The 22,401-nt window shown below is 46.5% G+C and overlaps 1 protein-coding gene across 1 annotated transcript in view; it reads right to left on the bottom strand.

The window, feature by feature from the left end:
• TTLL7 (tubulin tyrosine ligase like 7) overlaps positions 1-22,401 on the bottom strand; it is a 386,802-nt gene that overhangs the window by 212,091 nt on the left and 152,310 nt on the right. The window contains exons 10-13 of the mRNA XM_088461808.1: positions 13,777-13,871; positions 9,005-9,152; positions 7,865-7,938; positions 2,376-2,511 (exon numbers count right to left, since the gene is read on the bottom strand). Coding sequence (XP_088317934.1) covers positions 2,376-2,511; positions 7,865-7,938; positions 9,005-9,152; positions 13,777-13,871 — 453 coding nt within the window. The remainder of the gene's footprint in view (positions 1-2,375; positions 2,512-7,864; positions 7,939-9,004; positions 9,153-13,776; positions 13,872-22,401) is intronic.

Raw genomic sequence — 22,401 nt, 5'->3', positions numbered from 1 at the left:
GGACTATAGCCAGTGGGTGCCTGCGATACTTAGTACCGACAATAACCCCATTAATAAATGGACTATAGTCAGTGGGTGCCAGCTATACTTAGTACCGACAATAACCCCATTAATAGATGGAATATAGTCAGTGGGTGCCAGCTATACTTAGTACCGACAATAACCCCATTAATAGATGGAATATAGTCAGTGGGTGCCAGCTATACTTAGTACCAACAGTAACGCCATTAATAGATGGACTATAGTCAGTGGGTTCCAGCGACCTGATTCAGGCCCGGTCGCTAAGTTGCGCTCGCTCTGAGCGATTTTCGCCCCTCTGCGCATGCATATAATTCGCAGTGCGCGAGCGCAAGCTTGTCTCTGCGATCTGTATTTGGTTGCTCGTAAGCCACTATCAGGTCGCTACTTTGAGTGACAGATAGCGCCGTTTGTGGGTGGTAACTGGGGAAGGAGCTTGTAAACGGGGGAGTGGTGTTGCGGACGCAGGTGTGTCTGGCCGCCAAAACGCCGTTTAAAGGGCGTGTATAGTTAGCGTCATTGTACAAGTCACCTGCATGTATTTCAGCCCGCACTGATCGCTGTGCTTGCGACGGGTTAAGGCAACCTCAAGGGCTGCGAGCAGCTCCGATGGCTCTCGACGGTCCCGATTAATCCTACATTGCCCAGAGATGACGTGTGTTGCGAGTGGCAAGGGGGCGTCTTTATACACTTGCGAGCGCACTTGGCCGTAGATAGCTAATATATAGAGGGCGTCCTTACGCGACGCAGTGCGAGCGCTTCATTTAAATGTCCGGACCCTTTTTGCTAGCGAGCGGCGCATCTTGCGATCAGGTCTGAATGAGCACCTTAGTCCCGACAGTAACATCATTAATAGATGGTCTATAGTCAGTGGGTGCCAGCGATACTTAGGGCCTGATTCAGAGCCGGAAGCTATTTGCGGACGGTCGTTCCAAAAAAGGGGCCGGCTATTTAAATTGAGCGCTCGCTCTTTGCGGTTTGGTGACGCCTCTATGTCTGAGCGAGCGAACGAAAAATGCGCTCGCTATTTTGTAAAGACGCCCCTCTGCCGATCGCAACACACGTCATCTCCGGTATTTATTAGATTAATCGGGTACATCGAAAGGCATCTGAACTGCTCGCAGTGCTTGTGGTAGGTTTATCTTACCGCTATCACTGCGAGCAGTTCAGGCTAAAAGACAACCAAGTGACGTGGTCGATGACGCTCATTTACTAATTATGCACTCCCATAAAACGCCCTTTTTACCGTTTGGCACGCCTGCGTTCGGATCTCCACTCCCCCGTTTTCAAGCACCTTCCCCTGTTACCACCCACAAACGCCTCATTCTATCAATCAAATTAGCAGCCCCTCGCTGTTTTGCGAGCGCACGATTTCCGACCGCAATGACTGGTTTGTGCATGCGCATTACGACCCATACGCATGCGCAGTTGCGCGAACATCGCTCAGAGCAAACGAGCGGCCGCTTACGAGCGGCTCTGAATCAGCCCCTTAGTACCGACAGTAACGTCATTAATAGATGGACTATAGTCAGTGGGTGCCAGCGATAAATAGTCCCGACAGTAAAGTCATTAATAGATGGACTATAGCCAGTGGGTGCCAGCGATACTTAGTCCCGACAGTAACCCACTGAGTGCCAGTGATGCCGCAGGTGGTAACCCATTAATAGGAGTGGCAAAGACAAAGGGAACCTTTACTTGGTGAAAAGACTCATATTCAATGGCAAAATGTCTCCTAGCCCTCTGATAAATATTCTTAATAGTAGGGATGTGCAGGCTCGGTTCTACTCGGTTCCGTTCGGTTTTCTTTACCGAATCTTATTGGGTATCAGCTGTCATGAGTTTTGGATAGCCAATAAGATTCGGTAAAAAAACCCTGAACGGAACCGAGTAGAACCGAGCCTGCACATCCCTACTTAATAGTGGTTTATCCAAGAAGTACAGTAGAACCTTTTGAAATGAGCTTTTGCCCTAACTATAAATGTTAATCCTCCATCACTCTCACAGATAAAGCAAACTTAGAGGCTGGTCACAAATAGTTAATGAGCGGACGTGAGGCCTGAGCGGCTATGGTGTATGTGACATTAATCTGTCATTTTCCCTACATCCCGCTACACGCTGCACTGCGGACTGTTCCACTTCATCCCAATTATCTTATTTACTCACTGAGACCTCCCGAGGACACGGCACTGTGACTAGGACACTTCACTTAATTGAATAACAGTGTAATTGTGTGTAAGTTGCAGGGTGCGCAGTGTGATGGTCTGGAAGCTGCGGAGGACGTGACACGGCGAGGACGCGTTTAGTGCAGATGGTATACTTAGGCTCAGTGTCTCGCAATTCATGCACAAAGAAAACACCTTCATCCTTTTCAGGGGATTATTCATCTCTCGCTGGAGGGAGGCTGCTCTGCCGGCCAGGAACGTCTGGAACGCTGTGCTAAGCAGAGCCTCGTATTTCTCTAGCAGCAGTTTATCCTCAGGTGGGTAGATCCGCCTGAGATATGGAGAGAAAACGCACATTTACCAGCCAGTCAGTGCACTGATGTAACATTCAGATGCTTTCTAATAAACAGAGCACTATACTGTAGGAATAAAATAACTGCGCAGTCCCGAAGAACCGGCAAACAGTCTCCTATGCAAAGCGGCGCAGAATGAGCGCCAGGGAGAGGAAGGGTTATATTTTGTTTAATGGGGTTTGGAAGAGAATATTTGCGGCACGATCGCTGTATAGAATGTAATATGTTCTGACAAATGGCTGCATTACAAAGAAACCATACGGTAAAAACTAGACTTTAATATGATATAATGCAGGATGAACATCACCCTCTGACTTTATGTTATTTGTTAGGTGTTTACTCTGGTCATGTAATATTGCTTTTATCTCCTTACTTAGTAGACACCTCTTTATATTTTACTTGAGCCATTGGTTTGCAGCCTCAGTGTATTCCACATCAAGTTTTAAACTTCCTAAAACTCCCATTATTGAAAAGTGGTATTTACAAATGGAAACATTTCGGATTTGCTCCTATATAACTCAGGACCTCATTCAGAGGCACTCGCAAAATGCGAGCGCTCGCTCTGAATGAGGGCGGCCGCATCTAAAAAATGATCCGGCCTCCTGGCCACTCGCTAGGCTGTGGGTGACCACCCACAGCTTTAACGAGCGGCCAGGATGATGGTCGCGATGATGGCTTCTCTCTAGCTCCGGGGCTTGCGCACGCGAAAGTGCGGCCGCTGCGCGTGCGCAGGTCCCAACCTCGACCCGCTTGCGAGCGGGTCTGAATGAGACCCTTCCTGCTGCCTCCATTCCCCTCCTCACATGCAGCCCTGCCCTCACTAACACATCACTCATCTCCTGATATCCTCTGTGCTGCTGGGGATCCTGCTCCTCCCTCTATATAACTCTCAGTCTGTGGCTTCCTGCTGCCCCCATTCCCCTCCTCACATCATGTCACTGCCTCGGTCACATACAGCCCTGTCCTCACTAACAAATCACTCATCTCCTGATATACTCTGTGCTGCTTGGGACCCTGCTCCTCCCACTATATAACTTTCAGTTCTGTGGTTTCCTGCTGCCCCCATTCCCCTCCTCACATCATGTCACTGCCCCTGTCACATGTAGCCCTGTCCTCACTAACACATCACTCATCTCCTGATATACTCTGTGCTGCTGGGGACCCTGCTCCTCCCACTATATAACTCTCAGTCTGTGGCTTCCTGCTGCCTCGTTTCCCCTCCTCACATCATGTCACTGCCCCTGTCACATGCAGCCCTGTCCTCACTAACACATCACTCATCTCCTGATATACTCTGTGCTGCTGGGGACCCTGCTCCTCCCACTATATAACTCTCAGTTCTGTGGCTTCTTGCTGCCTCCATTCCCCTCCTCACATCATGTCATTGCCTCGTTCACATGCAGCCCTGTCCTCACTAACATACAATTATATACACTGATCTTCTCAAATACTCTGTGCTGCTGTGAGCAGTCTGATATTCTGAGTATAGCCTCAGGTTGTTCTATCCCCACCCACTATAAAGCTAGGGGTAGAAAGTTGCATAAGACACAAGGACTGAAGCTAGACAAACGTACCTTACAACCTGCGATTAATACTGGTGCTCTCCCATCACTATGAAGTAATATCGGGTAATGGTTTATAACCAGGAATTTAATAGAAGTAGTTTAGTTTCCAAGTTTAGTTTGACTTTAAAATATATTTTCTTGATAACTTTCAATCAGGAAAGTAGAGGAACATTAAGAAGGAATTGGATTCGAGGTGGGGGAATGCGTAAAATAATCACTTCAATCAAAATGAAAGTGAAGAAGTACAAAGGCAAGATGGCCGCTCTCTACCCATTACAGAACGCTGCGTGCGAGTCTAATGACGTAAAAGCACATCGCCTCTGGCAGTCTATTAACCATACTTTACAGCAGAGATGGGAAGTTATTTGCTTCTAGGTGGCTAATTGGAAAATGTTTCGGCTTAAAATCCCAATCATGTTTTATCTAGTGTTACGCTCCGCACTAGCTGGTCCGGCTTGTCAGGTACGTTGTCAGGGGGTTTCATCTCAGCTGCAGCGTTAAATCAGTGTTTTAACCTCTTAAGGGTTCTACACATTCAGGTGACTATTGTATTGGCTTCAACGTACCCTCCAAAGATTATCACTACATATATTAATTTACCTGTCTGCTTCCTTCTGTGTCTTTTCGGCTACATCTTAATGGTCATCTTAATCATCATAGCTTTTATTAACAAGTTGCGTGAGGGTGTGCAAAAGCCAATAATCCTATTTAGCGATTGTGCAGAAGCCACCTCTAAGGCTGGGTACACAGAAGTCACATCTAAGGCTGGATACACAGAAGTCACATCTAAGGTAGGGTGCAGAGAAGCCACCTCTAAGGCTGGGTACACAGAAGTCACATCTAAGGCTGGGTACACAGAAGTCACATCTAAGGCTGGGTACACAGAAGCCACGTCTAAGGCTGGGTACAGAAACCACATCTAAGGCTGGTTACACAGAAAGCACATCTAAGGCTGGGTACACAGAAGTCACCTCTAAGGCTGGGTACACAGAAGTCACATCTAAGGCTGGGTACAGAAACCACATCTAAGGCTGGGTACACAGAAGCCACCTCTAAGGCTGGGTACAAAAACCACATCTAAGGCTGGGTACACAGAAGTCACATCTAAGGCTGGGTACACAGAAGCCACCTCTAAGGTTGGTTACACAGAAGCCACCTCTAAGGCTGGGTACACAGAAGCCACGTCTAAGGCTGGGTACACAGAAGCCACATCTAAGGCTGGGTACACAGAAGCCACATCTAAGGCTGGGTACACAGGAGCAACATCTAAGGTTGGGTACACAGGAGCCACATCTAAGGTTGGGTACACAGGAGCCACATCTAAGGTTGGGTTCACAGGAGCCACATCTAAGGTTGGGTACACAGGAGCCACATCTAAGGTTGGGTACACCGAAGTCACATCTAAGGCTGGGTACACCGAAGCCACATCTAAGGCTGGGTACACAGAAGCCACCTCTAAGGTTGGGCACACAGAAGTCACATATAAGGCTAGGTACACAGAAGCCACGCCTGAGGCTGGGCACACAGAAGCCACCTCTAAGGCTGGTTACACAGAAGCCACATCTAAGGCTGGGTACACAGAAGCCACATCTCAGGCTGGGTACACAGGAGCCACATCTAAGGCTGGGTACACAGAAGCCACATATAAGGCTAGGTACACAGAAGCCACGCCTGAGGCTGGGCACACAGAAGCCACCTCTAAGATTGGGCACAGAAACCTCCCAGAATGATGTACAGGTTACCATGCAGCTTATTAAGCAGGTGCTGGACTTGGTATGTGACTATTATGACATTTCTATGCCTGGGTAAAACATACTTTTATGGTTACAGGTTTGATCTTACATGAAGTAATGATATTAGTACTGCTGGATGTTATACGGGATTTGCGGTGTTCAGTAATGAATGCAGAAGTTGGCAGAATTGTTTATAATGTGCTCTGGGCGGGAATGTGCTCTTTGGTTTATATGGGTAACGGCGTATAATAATAAGTTAGGTGAGGCTGTTGTGTAATGAATGAAGACACTGATGTGAGCTGTAATAACCTGGGCAGGATCATGATTGATGTATGTTATAATATGTAATGACATTAACAATGAGGATTCAGCACTGTACTATGACAACCTGGTCTTGGTATATATTATAATGTAACAATGATTCGGTAACATACCGGGGCTTACTGCGGTGATGTATACACTGAGGAGGAAGCGCAGTTGAACGTATGGCCATTTGCGGAATGTAAATTGAATATTTTCGCACTGCGCATTTTTAGTGGGAGCACACGCGCCAGATTTCTGCCCAACGCTGTAGCGGGTTCACTGGGTTTATAACAAACACTGAATAGACCATGTCGGCTACTAGATGAAATATACATTAATGTGAAGCAAGACTGGTGTCCACATTATAAATCCTAACATCAACCCAATGAATGAAGCGTAGCTCCCTGTAATAACAAGGTTTCCATATGCAGGCCGATCCTTGCTGGCGCTCTTCCTACGTGGATTGCCTGATTTATCTCTGTCTGTCTGTCTGAGCAGAACAAACAGGCCGCACCCAGGACATGAAATAGAGAAGAGCGAGGAACCAGAGATCACGGGTTTGCGCGAGCAGAGCACGGAGCACAGTAACGTAGGTGTTAGGAGCGTCTGACACACAAACATTGGGGAGGGTGAGCTCACTGGCGAGTCCTATGCCAAGAAAGCGTGAGAGCAAAATGCGTTCTGTACCCAATGCCACGAGGGAGAGAAAAGCCTTAATTACATTTAGTAGAGAATAAATATAAATATGTCAGGGTTACTGAGGTCTCGCTGTGACAGACATCCTGTTTCCAGACTTCCTCGCGGTCCGGCCAGGCGTGAACCCCAACAACTCACACTTGGATTCAATTACTGCTCCCAGAATCTGGGCTTCAGCCCAGCAAAGGTTCAGACAGTCTCGCACCCAGCCCTGAGCCAAGATTTCTCCGCTCAAACCTAATGATCTTTATACTTCACTGCTGGGATTTATTTAGTAGTATTTATTATGAGATTTATTATGTATTTTAAAGCTTGTTCCCGTTTTGGACTTAACCCCTGTCGTGTAGTTCTAGTTGGGTTCTAGTTGGTACATGGCATGCCTTGGACCCCTGAGTTTAAACATAAAACTATGTAACTTTACACAGCATACAGCTAATTGGGAAGGGCTTTGCTGCAGGGCACTGCGCGGGGAACATGAGGTTCTCTCTCAGTAAAACATAAAGTGTAATGAGTTCAGCTCTTGTAAATTTAAAACAGAAAGCTGGGACACTCATTTGGCGTGGCGTGGCGTGGCGTTCCGTCAGTCTATAAAATCAGTGCTATGCTTCCTAGTGTATGCCAAACAGTTATAGGAATCCATTACCACCAACCCCGAAATTACGGCTGCGTCACAGGTTCTGGGAAAGTCAGCATCTTGAGTTGACAAATTCTAGAGTCGAACACTGTCACCGGAGACGCACGAGGACAGAACTGTCCCATCTTTTATTTTAAATGCCTCCTTTACTCAAGTAGAGATGGGGGCCACCTGTGAAACCTCTAGCATTTCTGTCATATACATTTAATTTTAGTCACCTATTGGAGGGGGTGGGGAATTCACCTGGGACTCCTGATTGGCTGGATAGAGACATCGAAATTGTGGTCAAAATTCTTCAGGACCAGTTTAAGGTCACATAGGAATAATGTTATTTCTGAGTTCAGTTGTTCATTGATGGTAAACATTGGCCAGGGAAGAGGATGACGCAGAAGTGACATACCTGTAGTTCCCCAGGTGTCTGTTCTCATACTCTTCCTTAGAAATCTGTTTCCGGACCTGAACAAGTCGTTCTTTCTGGAAAACAGGAGAGGAGCGGATTTGGAATAACTGTCCTTATGGGGATGGATGACCATTTGTGTGCATGTATCCACCCTCCATCCCCGCTGACACTAACTAAAGGCTCCGTCAAGGCGTGTGACAACACCTGTGCACGCTTGCGATAAATGAGACGTTTAGAGCAATAGCGTAGTTCTGTGATTATTCCAACAACAAGCCACTAGGGGGCGACTTCCTATGTGTGCCCTACAGTATATCATTTATTAGGTATTTAGGAAGTGGGATATCAAAGTTTATATAGAATATTAAAACTAGGGATGTGCAGGCTCGGATAGGTTCGAGTTTGCACGTTGAGTTCGGATTTTTCCCTTCAAAAAAACGGAACTCGGAAAGAGGCAAAACGTCATCTTGCATGGACAAACATCATCATTCCTGGACAAAACGTTTTTTTGGAGGGAAATATCCGAACTCAACGTGCAAACTCGAACCTATCCGAGCCTGCACATCTCTAATTAAAACCCCTAATGGACGAATAAGGTATTCAAACACAACTTATGTAATTACTAAAAACTTCTGGTTTGTAGCAAATAGAACAGAATACAAAAAACCGATGCACCCGATTTAACCTTATGCAATGATTTCAATTACGACTAACGTGTATCTTTTAGCTAAGGCTTGTAGGACGCGTTTGGGCATCTGGTGAACACCTGTGTTTTGTTTGCATCTGACGTACCTAAAAAATTTGTGTCTAAACTCATTTTGTGACTACATTAAACCATAAACTGTATATCCGGCCTCATACGCAAAACACGCCCGATTGAGTAATCTCGCCAATGAGACGTACACCTGAATGTGTAAAAAAGACCATGTGGTTCTGCAAACTATACAAAGACGCATTTTAAACTTTACCAATGCTATGTCCTCCCCCTTTAGCGTCAGTACTGCAGACAGGACCTTCTGTACTCCCAGATTCCTCCAAAACCATTTGAGAAAAAATTCACTGAAGGATTACATTACACGCCGTCACCGGAGTGCGTCACAAAAACGACAGCTCTCTCTCTACAGCTAGTGATTGGGCGGTTACCAGTTCTTCCTTCCTCCTCTCCAGCGTGTGGCGCTGTTTCTCCCAGTCAGAGGAACCCGGCGAGAGTTTCTTGGTGGACCCCTGACCATAGAGTCTCCTCTGCGCCTCCGCTTTCTGCTTGGCCAGATTCTTCTTTTTATCGCTTGCTCTACGGAAAAAGACAAATCGCGTCTCTGTAATGAAATATTAAAACGCCAGCTCGTATAACTTTATTACTAAGAAGTGCCTGCGGAGAACATGTCCCAAGTGTGTTTACTCTCAAGGATAAAACAATTAGCATCTTCCGGTAACAGGTTTATAAATTACCTGCAGAACAAACAGATGATGCTTCTCCTTGTGCAGCAAGCAAATCTGAATACTAAATAATACAATATAACAAGGGCTAATGACCCATTCCTACCCTACGTGCCAATTATCAGGACTGATTTCATAAAGGGATTGCTGCCTAGATAACAGCTTGGGGGGGGGGACGAGGACAGCGAAACGATCCCGGAAAACACGCACAGAAAACGCTATTCATTATCTAAGCTATCAATGTATTCTTATGTGAAAGGAGAACTGCGGGGTTTGGTATTACTAATAATATATCGTCTTATCTAGTTTTTGTTAAGGGGGGTATCCACTAGACGATAAAGTTGAAGGATAAAATTGTTCGATAATCGTTCAAACATCGTTTGAAAATTTGGTCTTTTAGACATCTATCATCGTGCAAACATGCTGGTCAACCTGACGATATCGTCAGGCTCAGTATGTTTCCAGATGATGGATGACCCTGCACTGAACGAGCAGACGCACATCACACGACTGACAAACCACTGCACCATTACAATGTCGTATTCGTGCCGTCGTTTTCAGATCTTGTAGTGGATGCCCCCCATAAATGTCGCCGGCGATACGTAAATCATTGTATACAGATGCTCTCTAATTTTATTGATCCCCTCCTGGGTCTGGAATTGTAGAAAGACACAAGGCCGGGCCCTGGCAATTTGCCCTGTGTACCATCACTCGTCGCCTGTCATGGGGTCCTGTACGAGCGGCGCCGTTGGAAGAATCAGGCCTGAGGCTTAGTTCATTCAGGATAAGCATCCGCATATATACAGGTTACCTGCAATAAGTATTAATGTATACAGAGAAGAACGTCTCAGACCCGAGCCATCAATCAAACACATCCGGTGTAATTGTCCCTCATTACTGTGGGAAAACTGAAATGCGCATAATCGCTGTCTGACCATAGGGTCTCCTCTAATGTTATATTGTTCCCTCTGCCTGGAGAAGAGCCCAGAAGATTCGTAATTACACCTTGTACAAATGTAACAGATACAATAGAAATGGCGTACAAGACGCTCGTTATTAATCCCTGGCAGACAGCGTCAGCATCCAAGGCCGGAGACGGACAAGTGATCTAAAGGTTTCTACGGCACATTCAGGGCAGCCAGAGCCGGGTAACAGAGATGTCACAATATCCTATATATGGCTGGGAAGAGCCGAAAGCTCACAAACTGCATTAAGTACATTTCAGAATTCCTCTGTCTCACTATACAGTAACTTGTTACAGACCATTACAAGGGAGGACTATTCTCTGCATAGAACATTGGGCCTCATTCACATTCGCAGCTGTAATCACGTCGCACTTTATGTGCGAACATATGCTAGTGGCCTGCCAACACACTCCCGGCAAGTAATAGTGTGCGTCGGATTGCGCAAATGTTGCTACACCCACTTGCCCCGTCTCTGTTGTGTGCAGATGCTCCGGGGGTTGAGAACACACTACTATCAACGCAATATTGGACGCACGCATCGACTCCTGGGCTGCGCAGATTCCGATTCTAAAACCGTGGTTCTGCAATTGGTAACGCAGCTGCGAGTGCAGACACACCCATGCAACTCCCATGAAAAGCCCACGGACCGGCCTCAGGACCTTGCGATCACAGAGACATTGCGAATGGCGTGTAAAACTACGGCTCGTGCGCAGTGAGACTTTCCTCTGCATTTCACGCATACGCAGTAACAAAGAATCACACAACTGCGTGAACACCGGCAGTGCGTACAACCCTGCATCAGGCTCATTCTCTGGACCCGCGTCAGGGATTGCGGAGCATGTTCTGCATATATGTTGGAGAAAAACTTCTACATAAGATTTGTGACGGGATCGGTATGAACGACCGCTACACGTGAGCCCGGCAGTTGAAATCTCGACGCCGGCAGCACGTACAGCGCAGATCCCGACAGGCAAGGTAAGTATGCTATCCCTACCCGTCTTCCTCCCCTAACCCTCCCTTAGGGTTGCCTAACCCTAACTTCCACCCCTAGTTGCCTAACCCCGACCTCTCACCGGGGTGCCTAACCCTAACTTCCACCCCTAGTTGCCTAACCCCGACCTCTCCTTCCCCTAGCCTAGCCCCGCGACTATCCGCTCTCGACGCCCAGCTTACCTTCGTTCGGTATGCCGGGCGTTGGGATTTCGGCGTGTGGATAATGATAGGTGTCAGGATTTCGACACCCATCATTACTCCCATGCCGGGATTCCACAGTATGGAAGTCGGCAGTCGGCATTTTGTGACAATATGGGGAGATTTTCTATATAAGACAGGAAATTACTATATACAGAGGAGGATTCTCTCCATGGAATTAGAATTGGGGAGATGTTATATGTAAGACAGGAAATTACTATATACAGAGGAGGATTCTCTCCATGGAATTAGAATTGGGGAGATGTTATATATAAGACAGGAAATTACTATATACAGAGGAGGATTCTCTCCATGGAATTAGAATTGGGGAGATGTTATATATAAGACAGGAAATTACTATACACAGAGGAGGATTCTCTCCATGGAATTAGAATTGGGGAGATGTTATATATAAGACAGGAAATTACTATACACAGAGGAGGATTCTCTCCATGGAATTAGAATTGGGGAGATATTATATATATGGCAGGAAATTACTATATACAGAGGAGGATTCTCTCCATGGAATTAGAATTGGGGAGATATTATATATAGGGCAGGACATTACTATATACAGAGGAGGATTCTCTCCATGGAATTAGAATTGGGGAGATGTTATATATAAGACAGGAAATTACTATACACAGAGGAGGATTCTCTCCATGGAATTAGAATTGGGGAGATGTTATATATAAGACAGGAAATTACTATACACAGAGGAGGATTCTCTCCATGGAATTAGAATTGGGGAGATGTTATATATAAGGCAGGAAATTACTATACACAGAGGAGGATTCTCTCCATGAAATTAGAATTGGGGAGATTTTCTATATAAGACAGGAAATTACTATACACAGAGGAGGATTCTCTCCATGGAATTAGAATTGGGGAGATTTTCTATATAAGACAGGAAATTACTATACACAGAGTAGGATTCTCTCCATGAAATTAGAATTGTAGAGATTCTTCCGCATAGAATCTGAACTCTGGATATTTTCCTGCATATTACTAAGTGCTGCACATTACGGTGATTACCATACAGAGAATATCACACAAAACATGAATCAGAATTATTTTTTCCAACTCAGGAGCAATTTCACAATTGAATGGTTATATTTACTAAAGTGCGGGTTTTCAGAAGTGGAGATGTTACCCATAGCAGGAAATAAAACAAGTTTCCAATATTCTCTTTGTACAGTGCTGAATAATTGTTGGCACTACAGTATATACATATATATTAATTATAATATTATCAATGAATATTGCGCATACATATTACTTAGCACTGTATATTAAGGGGATTATGATAAAACATATTACACACAGTTTATTTGCCCAATCCAGCGGACCCTCAGGTTTGTTGTGTCTGGTAAACGAGAAGATAAAGGGACGTTCAAGACCCCAAGAAACGTCAATGAGATCTGAGCTGGTGACATCACATGTCGTCAGCGTCAGCAAGCGATGGGGAGAAAGCGTGGCACGTGGCATATCATTGGGATCTCAGCTGGTGACATCAGCACGTCTGTCAGCGAGGGATGGGAAGAAAGCGTGGCACGTGGCATATCATTGGGATCTCAGCTGGTGACATCAGCACATCTGTTAGCGTCAGCGAGGGATGGGGAGAAAACGTGGCATATCATTGGGATCTCAGCTGGTGACATCAGCACATCTGTCAGCGTCAGCGAGGGATGGGGAGAAAACGTGGCACATCATTGGGATCTGAGCTGGTGACATCAGCAAGTCTGTCAGCGTCAGCGAGGGATAGGGAGAATGCGTGGCACGTGGCATACCAATGGGATCTGAGCTGGTGACATCAGCATGTCTGTCAGCGAGGGATGGGAAGAAAGCGTGGCACGTGGCATATCATTGGGATCTCAACTGGTGACATCAGCACATCTGTTAGCGTCAGCGAGGGATGGGGAGAAAACGTGGCACATCATTGGGATCTGAGCTGGTGACATCAGCAAGTCTGTCAGCGTCAGCGAGGGATGGGGAGAAAACGTGGCATACCAATGGGATCTGAGCTGGTGACATCAGCACGTCTGTCAGCATCAGCAAGGGACATGGGGAATGCGTGGCACGTGAGTGGAAATACAAAGTCTCCCCATAATGAAATTTTGTTTTACATGATCTTCATATCAAAACATTCATTCCAGACATGTTGCTATGATGCAGGAATTACTTCCCTGACAACATACAGCTCTAGCTGTCAAATCAATCACTCCCGCTAACAATAACGCCACGGAGAAAATGGCTTCCTGCAATCTCCTGCGTGCCCCTCGGATACAGTGATCACAGGAATGGAGGGATAAAACGCATTACCTGATGTTCAGAAGTTTTAATGCATTTAGCAAAACTCCTTTCTTCACATCGAAGTCAATCTTCTGGTCGGTTCCAAAGCTGGGAGCGCGATTTATCTAGAATGAAATAAAAAAAACAACGTAAAAAAAAGAAAGTGATATTTCAGATGCAGCGTTGTGTACACTGGGGACATTTCCCCTCAGGATCCAGCATGGAGGATCCACCTCTGCGTCCTCACAGGCTACAAATGGTGACGCTACTCACCGCGGTGCGTTCATATATTTTGTTTCCTCAATGATGCTAGGGACAATTTAATTAAATAAAATGACAGATAAAGATTTAGCAGTCATCAGACATCATTCACTATTAAGTCAGACACGGTTACATTGGGGCTCATTCATTGGTGGACGCACTTTCATTCATAACTGCTATTTTGTACACAGCGGACTAGCAAAAATATGCTAATGACTCAGCCTCCATTTTGTGTACAGAGACACCCACCGCCGCCGTCAAAAATTTACCGCTTATGTACAAAAGCACCAGTCGCATCATCGATCTTCTGAGCAGCCCTACGCTGTATCCAGATGTCCGTCTCAACCAAGACACTAGGACCAGTCAACTGCGAATGAATTCGCAGTCGCTAACACACACAGACAACGGTGGCGGCACATCTAAGTGATTCTAGACACCCCCCATTACCTCACCCAAACGGTCACTACCTGCACTCATTTTGCGAATATATCCTCACTGCGTCCAGCGTCTCTAATCAATCGCTTAGCGTGTGCAGTGCGGCAGCATCGGACGCACATCGTTCGCACCACTGGAGCTCTGATCAACATAAGGATGGGTACTCAGAATGTCCGTAGCAACTAAGCCGCCGCGGCCAGTACAGCTGCATACGAGGAGACAGTTGTTGCCTGAAAAGCGCCCCCAAAGCGGTCACGACGCGCCTGCATTACTGTAGCCAGCACCCCGTTACCTCCTACAAACGGTCACAGACTGTGACATAGGGCCTAATTCAGAGGTGGACGCAATTTAGATTTAAGAGTTTTCAGTAAGTCGGGGAGTTATTATTGTGTCGTACATTTTCCTTCGCACCTCAGTGGCGCTATTATCCACGGACTGATCCCTGTTATACATCCATGGAAATATTTGTTCATACTAATAAAAGCCAGTGCGTTATTTTCTGCTCACAACAGAGATTAAAAGAAAAGAAAAAAAGAGGCTACAACTTAGTTTTGGGAGAAAATGTGAAACACTTTAAACAATGTAAATAATTGGAGCAGCATTATACTCAGTAAGAGGCCTCCATTCCTATGACGGGAACAGATCTATGTCCAGCACAGTCGCATGTGGTTCTGTATCCCAATGACACACAGCAGCCGAGATAATCTCCAGCTCTACGGGTGAGGTGCCAGCCCGTGGTCAGAGGCATCGGTGGGGCGAAGCCTCCTGTTATTCCCTATGGTGCTGATAACCTATCTGCCCTGGATTGGTGCCTGTACATCAGAGGCTGTTACACAGACAGCACATTGCAGCGAGCGGCACCGGGCATTCTAGCTGGGCATGAAGTTGGGCAACCAATTACCACACAACGAGAGTGGCATCAGGGGCTCCAATAAAGTGATCTTGTGATCTTGTGTTCTGGACCGAACACAGTAAAGACTTCCAGCACACAACTTGGTGTCATGCCGGGCGGCTGTGCCCCTCTGTGACCCCCACCTACACATCAATACTGCAATCCTGGTGAGAGAGGTGCCAAGCTTAGCCCCCATTCAATTAGGTGCAGAATCCGAAGAAACAATCGATCATAAGCAGAGAGCTGACACGTAACTGAATACAGGCGGTCTCTGTTCATCACAGCAGTCTGGGGAAAGGAGAGAGAGGGAGGGAGAGAGACAGAGAGAGAGAGAGAGAGAAAATAGGGAGAGAAAGAGAGACAGAAAATAGGGAAAGAGAGAGAGACAGAGAGAGAGAATAGAGAGAGAATAGGGAGTGAGAGAGACAGAGAGAATAGGGAGAGAGAATAGGGAGAGAGAGGGAGAGAGAGAGAGAGAGAGAGAATAGGGAGAGAGAGAGAGAAAGAGAATAGGGAGAGAGAGAGAGAAAGAGAGAGAGAATAGGGGGAGAGAAAGAGAGAAAGAGAGAGAGAGAGAGAATAGGGAGAGAGAGAGAGAATAGGGAGAGAGAGACAGAGAATAGGGAGACAGAGAGAGAGAGAGAGACAGAGAATACCGAGAGAGAGACAGAGAATAGAGAGAGAGAATAGGGAGAGAGAGAGAGAGAATAGGGAGAGAGAGAGAGAGAGAGAGAGAGAGAGAGAGAGAGAGAGAGAGAGAGAATAGGGAGAGACAGAGAATAGAGAGAGACAGAATAGGGAGAGAGAGACAGAGAATAGAGAGAGAGAGAGAGAGAGAGAGAGAGAGAGACAGAGACAGAGAATAGAGAGAGAATAGGGAGAGAGAGAGAGAGTAGAGAGAGGAGACAGAGAGAGAGAATACAGAGAGAGAGAGTAGAGAGAGTAGAGAGAGGGAGAGGGAGAAGAGAGAGAGGGAGAAGAGATAGATAATAGAGAGAGAGAGAATAGAGAGAGAATAGGGAGAGAGATAATAGGGAGAGAGAGAATAGAGAGAGTGAGAGAGACAGAGAGAGAATATAGAGAGAGAGGGAGGGAGAGGAGAGAGACAGAGAGAGAGAATAGGGAGAGAGACGAAGAGAGACAGAGAGAACAGAGAGAGAGGGAGGGAGAGGAGAGAGAGACAGAGAGAGAGAGAATAGGGAGAGAGACGAAGAGAGAGAACAGAGAGAGAGGGAGGGAGAGGTGAGAGAGAGACAGAGAGAGAGAGAGAGAATAGGGAGAGAGAGAGAATAGAGAGAGACAGAATAGGGAGAGAGAGACAGAGAATAGCGAGAGAGAGAGAGAATAGGGAGAGAGAGAGTAGAGAGAGAGAGAATAGGGATAGAGAGAGACAGAGAGAGAATAGGGAGAGAGAGAGTAGAGAGAGGAGACAGAGAGAGAGAATACAGAGAGAGAGAGAGTAGAGAGGGAGAGGGAGAAGAGAGAGATAATAGCGAGAGAGAATAGAGAGAAGAGAGAGAGGGAGAGAGAATAGGGAGAGAGATAATAGGGAGAGAGAGAGAGAATAGAGAGACAGAGAGAGAGAGAGAGAGAGAGAGAGAGAGAGAGAGAGAGAGAGAGAGAATAGGGAGAGAGATAATAGGGAGAGAGAGAGAGAATAGAGAGAGAGAGAGACAGAGAATAGAGAGAGAGAGAATAGGGAGCGAGAGAATAGAGAGAGAGAGACAGAGAGAGAATAGAGAGAGAGAGGGAGGGAGAGGGAGGGAGAGGAGAGAGACAGAGAGAGAGAATAGGGAGAGAGACGAAGAGAGAGAGAGAGAGAGAGAGAGAGAGAGGAGGGAGAGGAGAGAGAGACAGAGAGAGAGCATAGGGAGAGAGACGAAGAGAGAGAGAGAGGGAGGGAGAGGAGAGAGACAGAGAGAGAATAGGGAGAGAGACGAAGAGAGAGAGAGAGAGAGAGAGAGAGGAGGGAGAGGAGAGAGAGAGAATAGGGAGAGAGAGACAGAAAATAGAGAGAGAATAGGGAGAGAGAGTAGAAAGAGTAGAGAGAGGAGACGGAGAGAGAGAGTAGAGAGGGAGAGGGAGAAGAGAGAGAGAGGGAGAAGAGAGATAATAGAGAGAGAGAGAATAGAGAGAGAATAGGGAGAGAGAGTGAGAGAGACAGAGAGAGAATAGAGAGAGAGAGGGAGGGAGAGGAGAGAGACAGAAAGAGAGAATAGGGAGAGAGACGAAGAGAGAGAACAGAGGGAGAGGGAGAGGAGAGAGAGAGACAAAGAGAGAGAGAATAGGGAGAGACGAAGAGAAAGCGAGAGAGAGAATAGGGAGAGAGAGACAGAGAATAGCGAGAGAGAGAGAATAGGGAGAGAGAAAGAGAGTAGAGAGAGAGAGAGAGAATAGGGAGAGAGAGACAGAGAGAGAATAGGGAGAGAGAGAGAATAGGGAGAGAGAGACAGAGAATAGCCAGAGAGAGAGAGAATAGGGAGAGAGAATAGGGAGAGAGAGACAGAGAGAGAATAGGGAGAGAGAGAGAGAGAATAGAGAGAGACAGAATAGGGAGAGAGAGACAGAGAATAGCGAGAGAGAGAGAGAATAGGGAGAGAGAGAGTAGAGAGAGAGAGAGAGAGAGAGAGAGAATAGGGAGAGAGAGACAGAGAGAGAATAGGGAGAGAGAGAGAGAGAATACAGAGAGAGAGAGAGAGAATACAGAGAGAGAGAGAGAGTAGAGAGAGGGAGAAGAGAGAGAGAGAAGAGAGAGATAATAGCGAGAGAGAATAGAGAGAGAAGAGAGAGAGGGAGAGAGACAGAGAGAGAGAGAGAGAGAGAGAGAATAGGGAGAGATAATAGGGAGAGAGAGAGTGAGAGACAGAGAATAGAGAGAGAGAGAATAGGGAGAGAGAGAATAGAGAGTGAGAGAGACAGAGAGAGAAAATAGGGAGAGAGACGAAGAGAGAGAGAGAGAGAGAGAGAGAGAGAGGAGGGAGAGGAGAGAGAGAGAGAGAGGAGGAAGAGGAGAGAGAGAGAGACAGAGAGAGAATAGGGAGAGAGACGAAGAGAGAGAGAATAGAGAGAGAGAGGGAGGGAGAGGAGAGAGAGACAGAGAGAGAGAGAGAATAGAGAGAGAGAGAGAGGAAGAGAGAGGCACACTGCCTCTGCTTGTCAGTAATAAAGTATAAGGCACGAGGCACTGGTGGGCGACAGACACTTTCCAAGTGACAGCAAAGATTCAAATGGACCTTGCTTATTATAGGAGTCTAAGGTGTCGATCCCATCACCAGTGAGTTGCACTTATGTTACCTGCAGTCTATTAGGGCTGCGTACAGGGACGAGATTGGGCCACGGGGGGGGGGTGGGGGGAAAGTTACGGTGTTGTTATAATGGCAAATCCCGCCCCTCGCACCTAATAGAAGTGACCTCTTACAATTTCAAAATAGTTACAAACTCTTAATCTATCACCCTAGCGAGAAGCGATTATGGGGCTGTTTCAGCAGAGGACGCAGAGTCTAGTATTTACGCAGATTCCATATTATCGGGAAATTGCGCATGTGCAGAACGATCCTGTGAGATCACAGAGAGGCCCCCCTATGGGTCTGCCTGACTGACAGGAGGAGGCGTTTTTGGGGTGGTGCGAGGACGGCCTGCGTTCCCAGAAACAGGCATGTCCTCCCAGCTTTCCGGGAGGGATGAGACCAGGGTCAGCATCCATGGACGCAGACTTCCTGGCTTCACAAGCCGGCCAGCCTGCGGAGGTCTACTCAGCTGGCCGATGGTCGCGATGCTAATCCCAGGCTGCGATCTCGGTCGCGTCACTGGAATCACAGATGATGACAGGAGGCGTCTTCACTTCAGATCCCTCCTGCTGCATTATAATATTAACAGAACGGATTGCGTAACCCCTTGTGCGCAATTCAACCCACTGCTGGATCAGCCCCTATGTCAGGACGTTCTGCGAGGACCAGCTTTGCGGTGTAACCATCTGTATTGTAGCGGTACAGAGTTCCTTTTATGCCCCTGCTCCAAAAAATCCATTCCATCATCTATTAATAAATTGGGGAGGGGGGTCAATTTTTTATTTTGCGTGCTGAGGACGGGGAAGGACTGGGAATATCTCATCCAATGGCCAAGCGAGACGCATATTGCAAAAAGTGCGAAACATCTCATCCAAAGGGCAAGCGAGGCGCATATTGCAAAAAGTGCGAAACATCTCATCCAAAGGCCAAGCGAGGCGCATATTGCAAAAAGTGCGAAACATCTCATCCAAAGGTCAAGCGAGGCGCATATTGCAAAAAGTGCGAAACATCTCATCCAAAGGCCAAGCGAGGCGCATATTGCAAAAAGTGCAAAACATCTCATCCAAAGGCCAAGCGAGGAGCATATAGCAAAAAGCGAAACATCTCATCCAAAGGCCAAGCGAGGCGCATATTGCAAAAAGTGCGAAACATCTCATCCAAAGGCCAAGCGAGGAGCATATAGCAAAAAGCGAAACATCTCATCCAAAGGCCAAGCGAGGCGCATATTGCAAAAAGTGCGAAACATCTCATCCAAAGGCCAAGCGAGGAGCATATAGCAAAAAGCGAAACATCTCATCCAAAGGCCAAGCGAGGCGCATATTGCAAAAAGCGCTGAAACTCTCTGCTTCACTTTATATCATAAGAAACTTCTGGTATTGTTCCAGTAATTACTGTTATACAATATACTATAGGACTGGTCCAGCAATTATGTACCAATGCCATCAATGCATCACGGTCACAGTAACTGGTTACCATGATCCATTTAGCTGCGGCACAGCCCAGCGAGCAACGTTAGATGCCTCTCGTAGACATTATTGAACTGTATAGAAAACATGTGTTACGCACTCACTGAGCGCCAGAAGTACATGGAATTACAGCGTGTCCTGCTCTCTGCGTCTCCAGCTAGCGTGTATTATAGCGCAGATCTGCCCTCAGTCACAGCAGACTGGGGACATCGTAATTTTATGTTTGAGCCTTTAAATGGAATTTATATATAATAATAATAATAATAATAATAATAATAATTTTATTTATATAGCGCTTTTCTCCTAAAGGACTCAAAGTGCTTTACATTTACAGCACAAAATACAAAACAAGCTTAAACAAGGGACATTAGTGAAATGCTGGGTGAATAGGTCTTGAGTCTATTTTTGAAGGACTCTAGCGTGGAGGCCTCTCGGACTGTGCGGGGAACCCGTGGAGGCCTCTCGGACTGTGCGGGGAAGTGAGTTCCAAAAGGTTGGAGCCACAAAACTGAAAGCTCGACCCCCAGACAAATTCCAGGAGATTCTAGGTACTGTTAATAGTCCTTCATCAACGGATCGCAGTAATCGAGTGGGACAGTAGGGAATCAGAAGCTGCTTCAGGTACCCTGGGCCATGGTCATGAAGGGCTTTGTAAGTTATTAATCCAATCTTGAAAGCAATTCACCATCTGACAGGCAGCCAGTGAAGGGAGGAGAGGATGGGTGTCATGTGGCTGGAACGGGGCTGGTTGGCTAATAGCCTGGCAGCTGCGTTTTGTACCATCTGCAAGCGGTGCAATTCTTTTGCTGGGAGACCGAGGTAGAGGGCGTTGCAGTAGTCTAGGCGTGATGATATAAATGCATGTGTGACTTTAGACAGATCTTCTGAGGGAATTAAGTGCTTGTTTCTGGCTATGTTCCTCAGAAGAAAGAATGAGGATTTGATTGTGGCTGATACCTGATGTTTAAGTGTCAAGCCACTATCCAGGACAACACCAAGATCCCGCACATGTTTAGTGTTTTGTAATTCTGAACCCCCAAGCGTAAGTCCTGTTGGTTGGCTATGCTGTAGCTAAAGAACAATAAGCCACATGGGCAGAAAGGGGACTTGCATGATGCATGAGGCAGTTCTCCTCTTGTTCCTTCTCCAATAGAATGATATCTTCTGGCTCTTGTCTGACAAAGTTATGTACAAAGGTGCTGCTCGTACAATCTCTGCGCTACGCACTATTGTCACACACGGCAGAGTGTACAGCGTAATACAGAGGATGATATATTATAATACAGTCAGCAGCTCAAGGGATTCTGGGGGTACATCTAGCTGCCCGGGTGCCCCTCTCCTTGGGACTGTTGCCCAAGGCTAGCGGCATCGCTGGGATCATGCCAGCTCTGACAATGACTGGCACTGCCCTCTGTCATACCAGAGTCTTTGGAAGCTGGATAGAAACTTTTTTTTTTTAATGATCGAATCTTTGTTTCCAGTTGTTTTGCAATATTTATCGCTACATATTATAAGTCATGCTTTATGTTTATTCAGTAAATATGAGCTTACGTACATGTGTTTTAATTGAAAATCGTTTTTTAAGTGTCCCTCGATGGCGATTTCATACGCTGGAAGGAATGGGCTCCCTAAAGGGCCCTGTTAATAAATGTTTGAGTGAGTGTAATCATAGCGCTTCTGGCGCTTCCAGGCGAATCCTCTGAGGCGAACGTAGACCCCCGTGTCGCCATCGCGTTTCGCAGAGGGATGTTAAACTATAGTACCCAGCATGCACTGCCAATACATGCCTAGGCCTGTTTTATTGCCAGAAAGTCATCCAAACCGGCACAGGGCTATGGCTGCGATCCCGTACAGTGAGCGTTGCTGCCCTCGCTGCGATCCCGTACAGAGAGCGTGGCTGCTCTCGCTGCGATCCCGTACAGAGAGCGTGGCTGCCCATATGGGGTGTAGTCTCCCCCCCTTGCACGGTTCTATAATGAGATGCGAGGCTGTTAATGAAGACGGCTCACAGGAGCCATTCAATAACCCAATTTCTGTCCTTTTCTTAGGTTTTAATTAACATCACAAAGCAAAGCTCGTACACAGACACGGGGAACAGATTTAACTGTAAAACCAAACACCGCCTGAGCGAAAATCTATTTTTAATCATTATGTCAACATGCATAATTAAAAGTCCTCATATAAGCTGATACAAATGTACCCAGCATGTGCTGTCTCTAATTATGGCATTTAAAATTGCAAATGATTACAGTATTAGACTGGTAACACTGGCAGCTAACAAGGGAAGGAGCACATCCAAGAATGTAATGTTCTC

Source organism: Taudactylus pleione, unplaced genomic scaffold (assembly GCF_031769625.1).
Source record: "Taudactylus pleione unplaced genomic scaffold, aTauple2 ptg001106l, whole genome shotgun sequence".
NCBI classification, from domain to species: Eukaryota; Metazoa; Chordata; class Amphibia; order Anura; family Myobatrachidae; genus Taudactylus; species Taudactylus pleione.
Note: the sequence above shows the minus strand (reverse complement) of the source record. Positions and strands in the feature narration are given on the sequence as shown.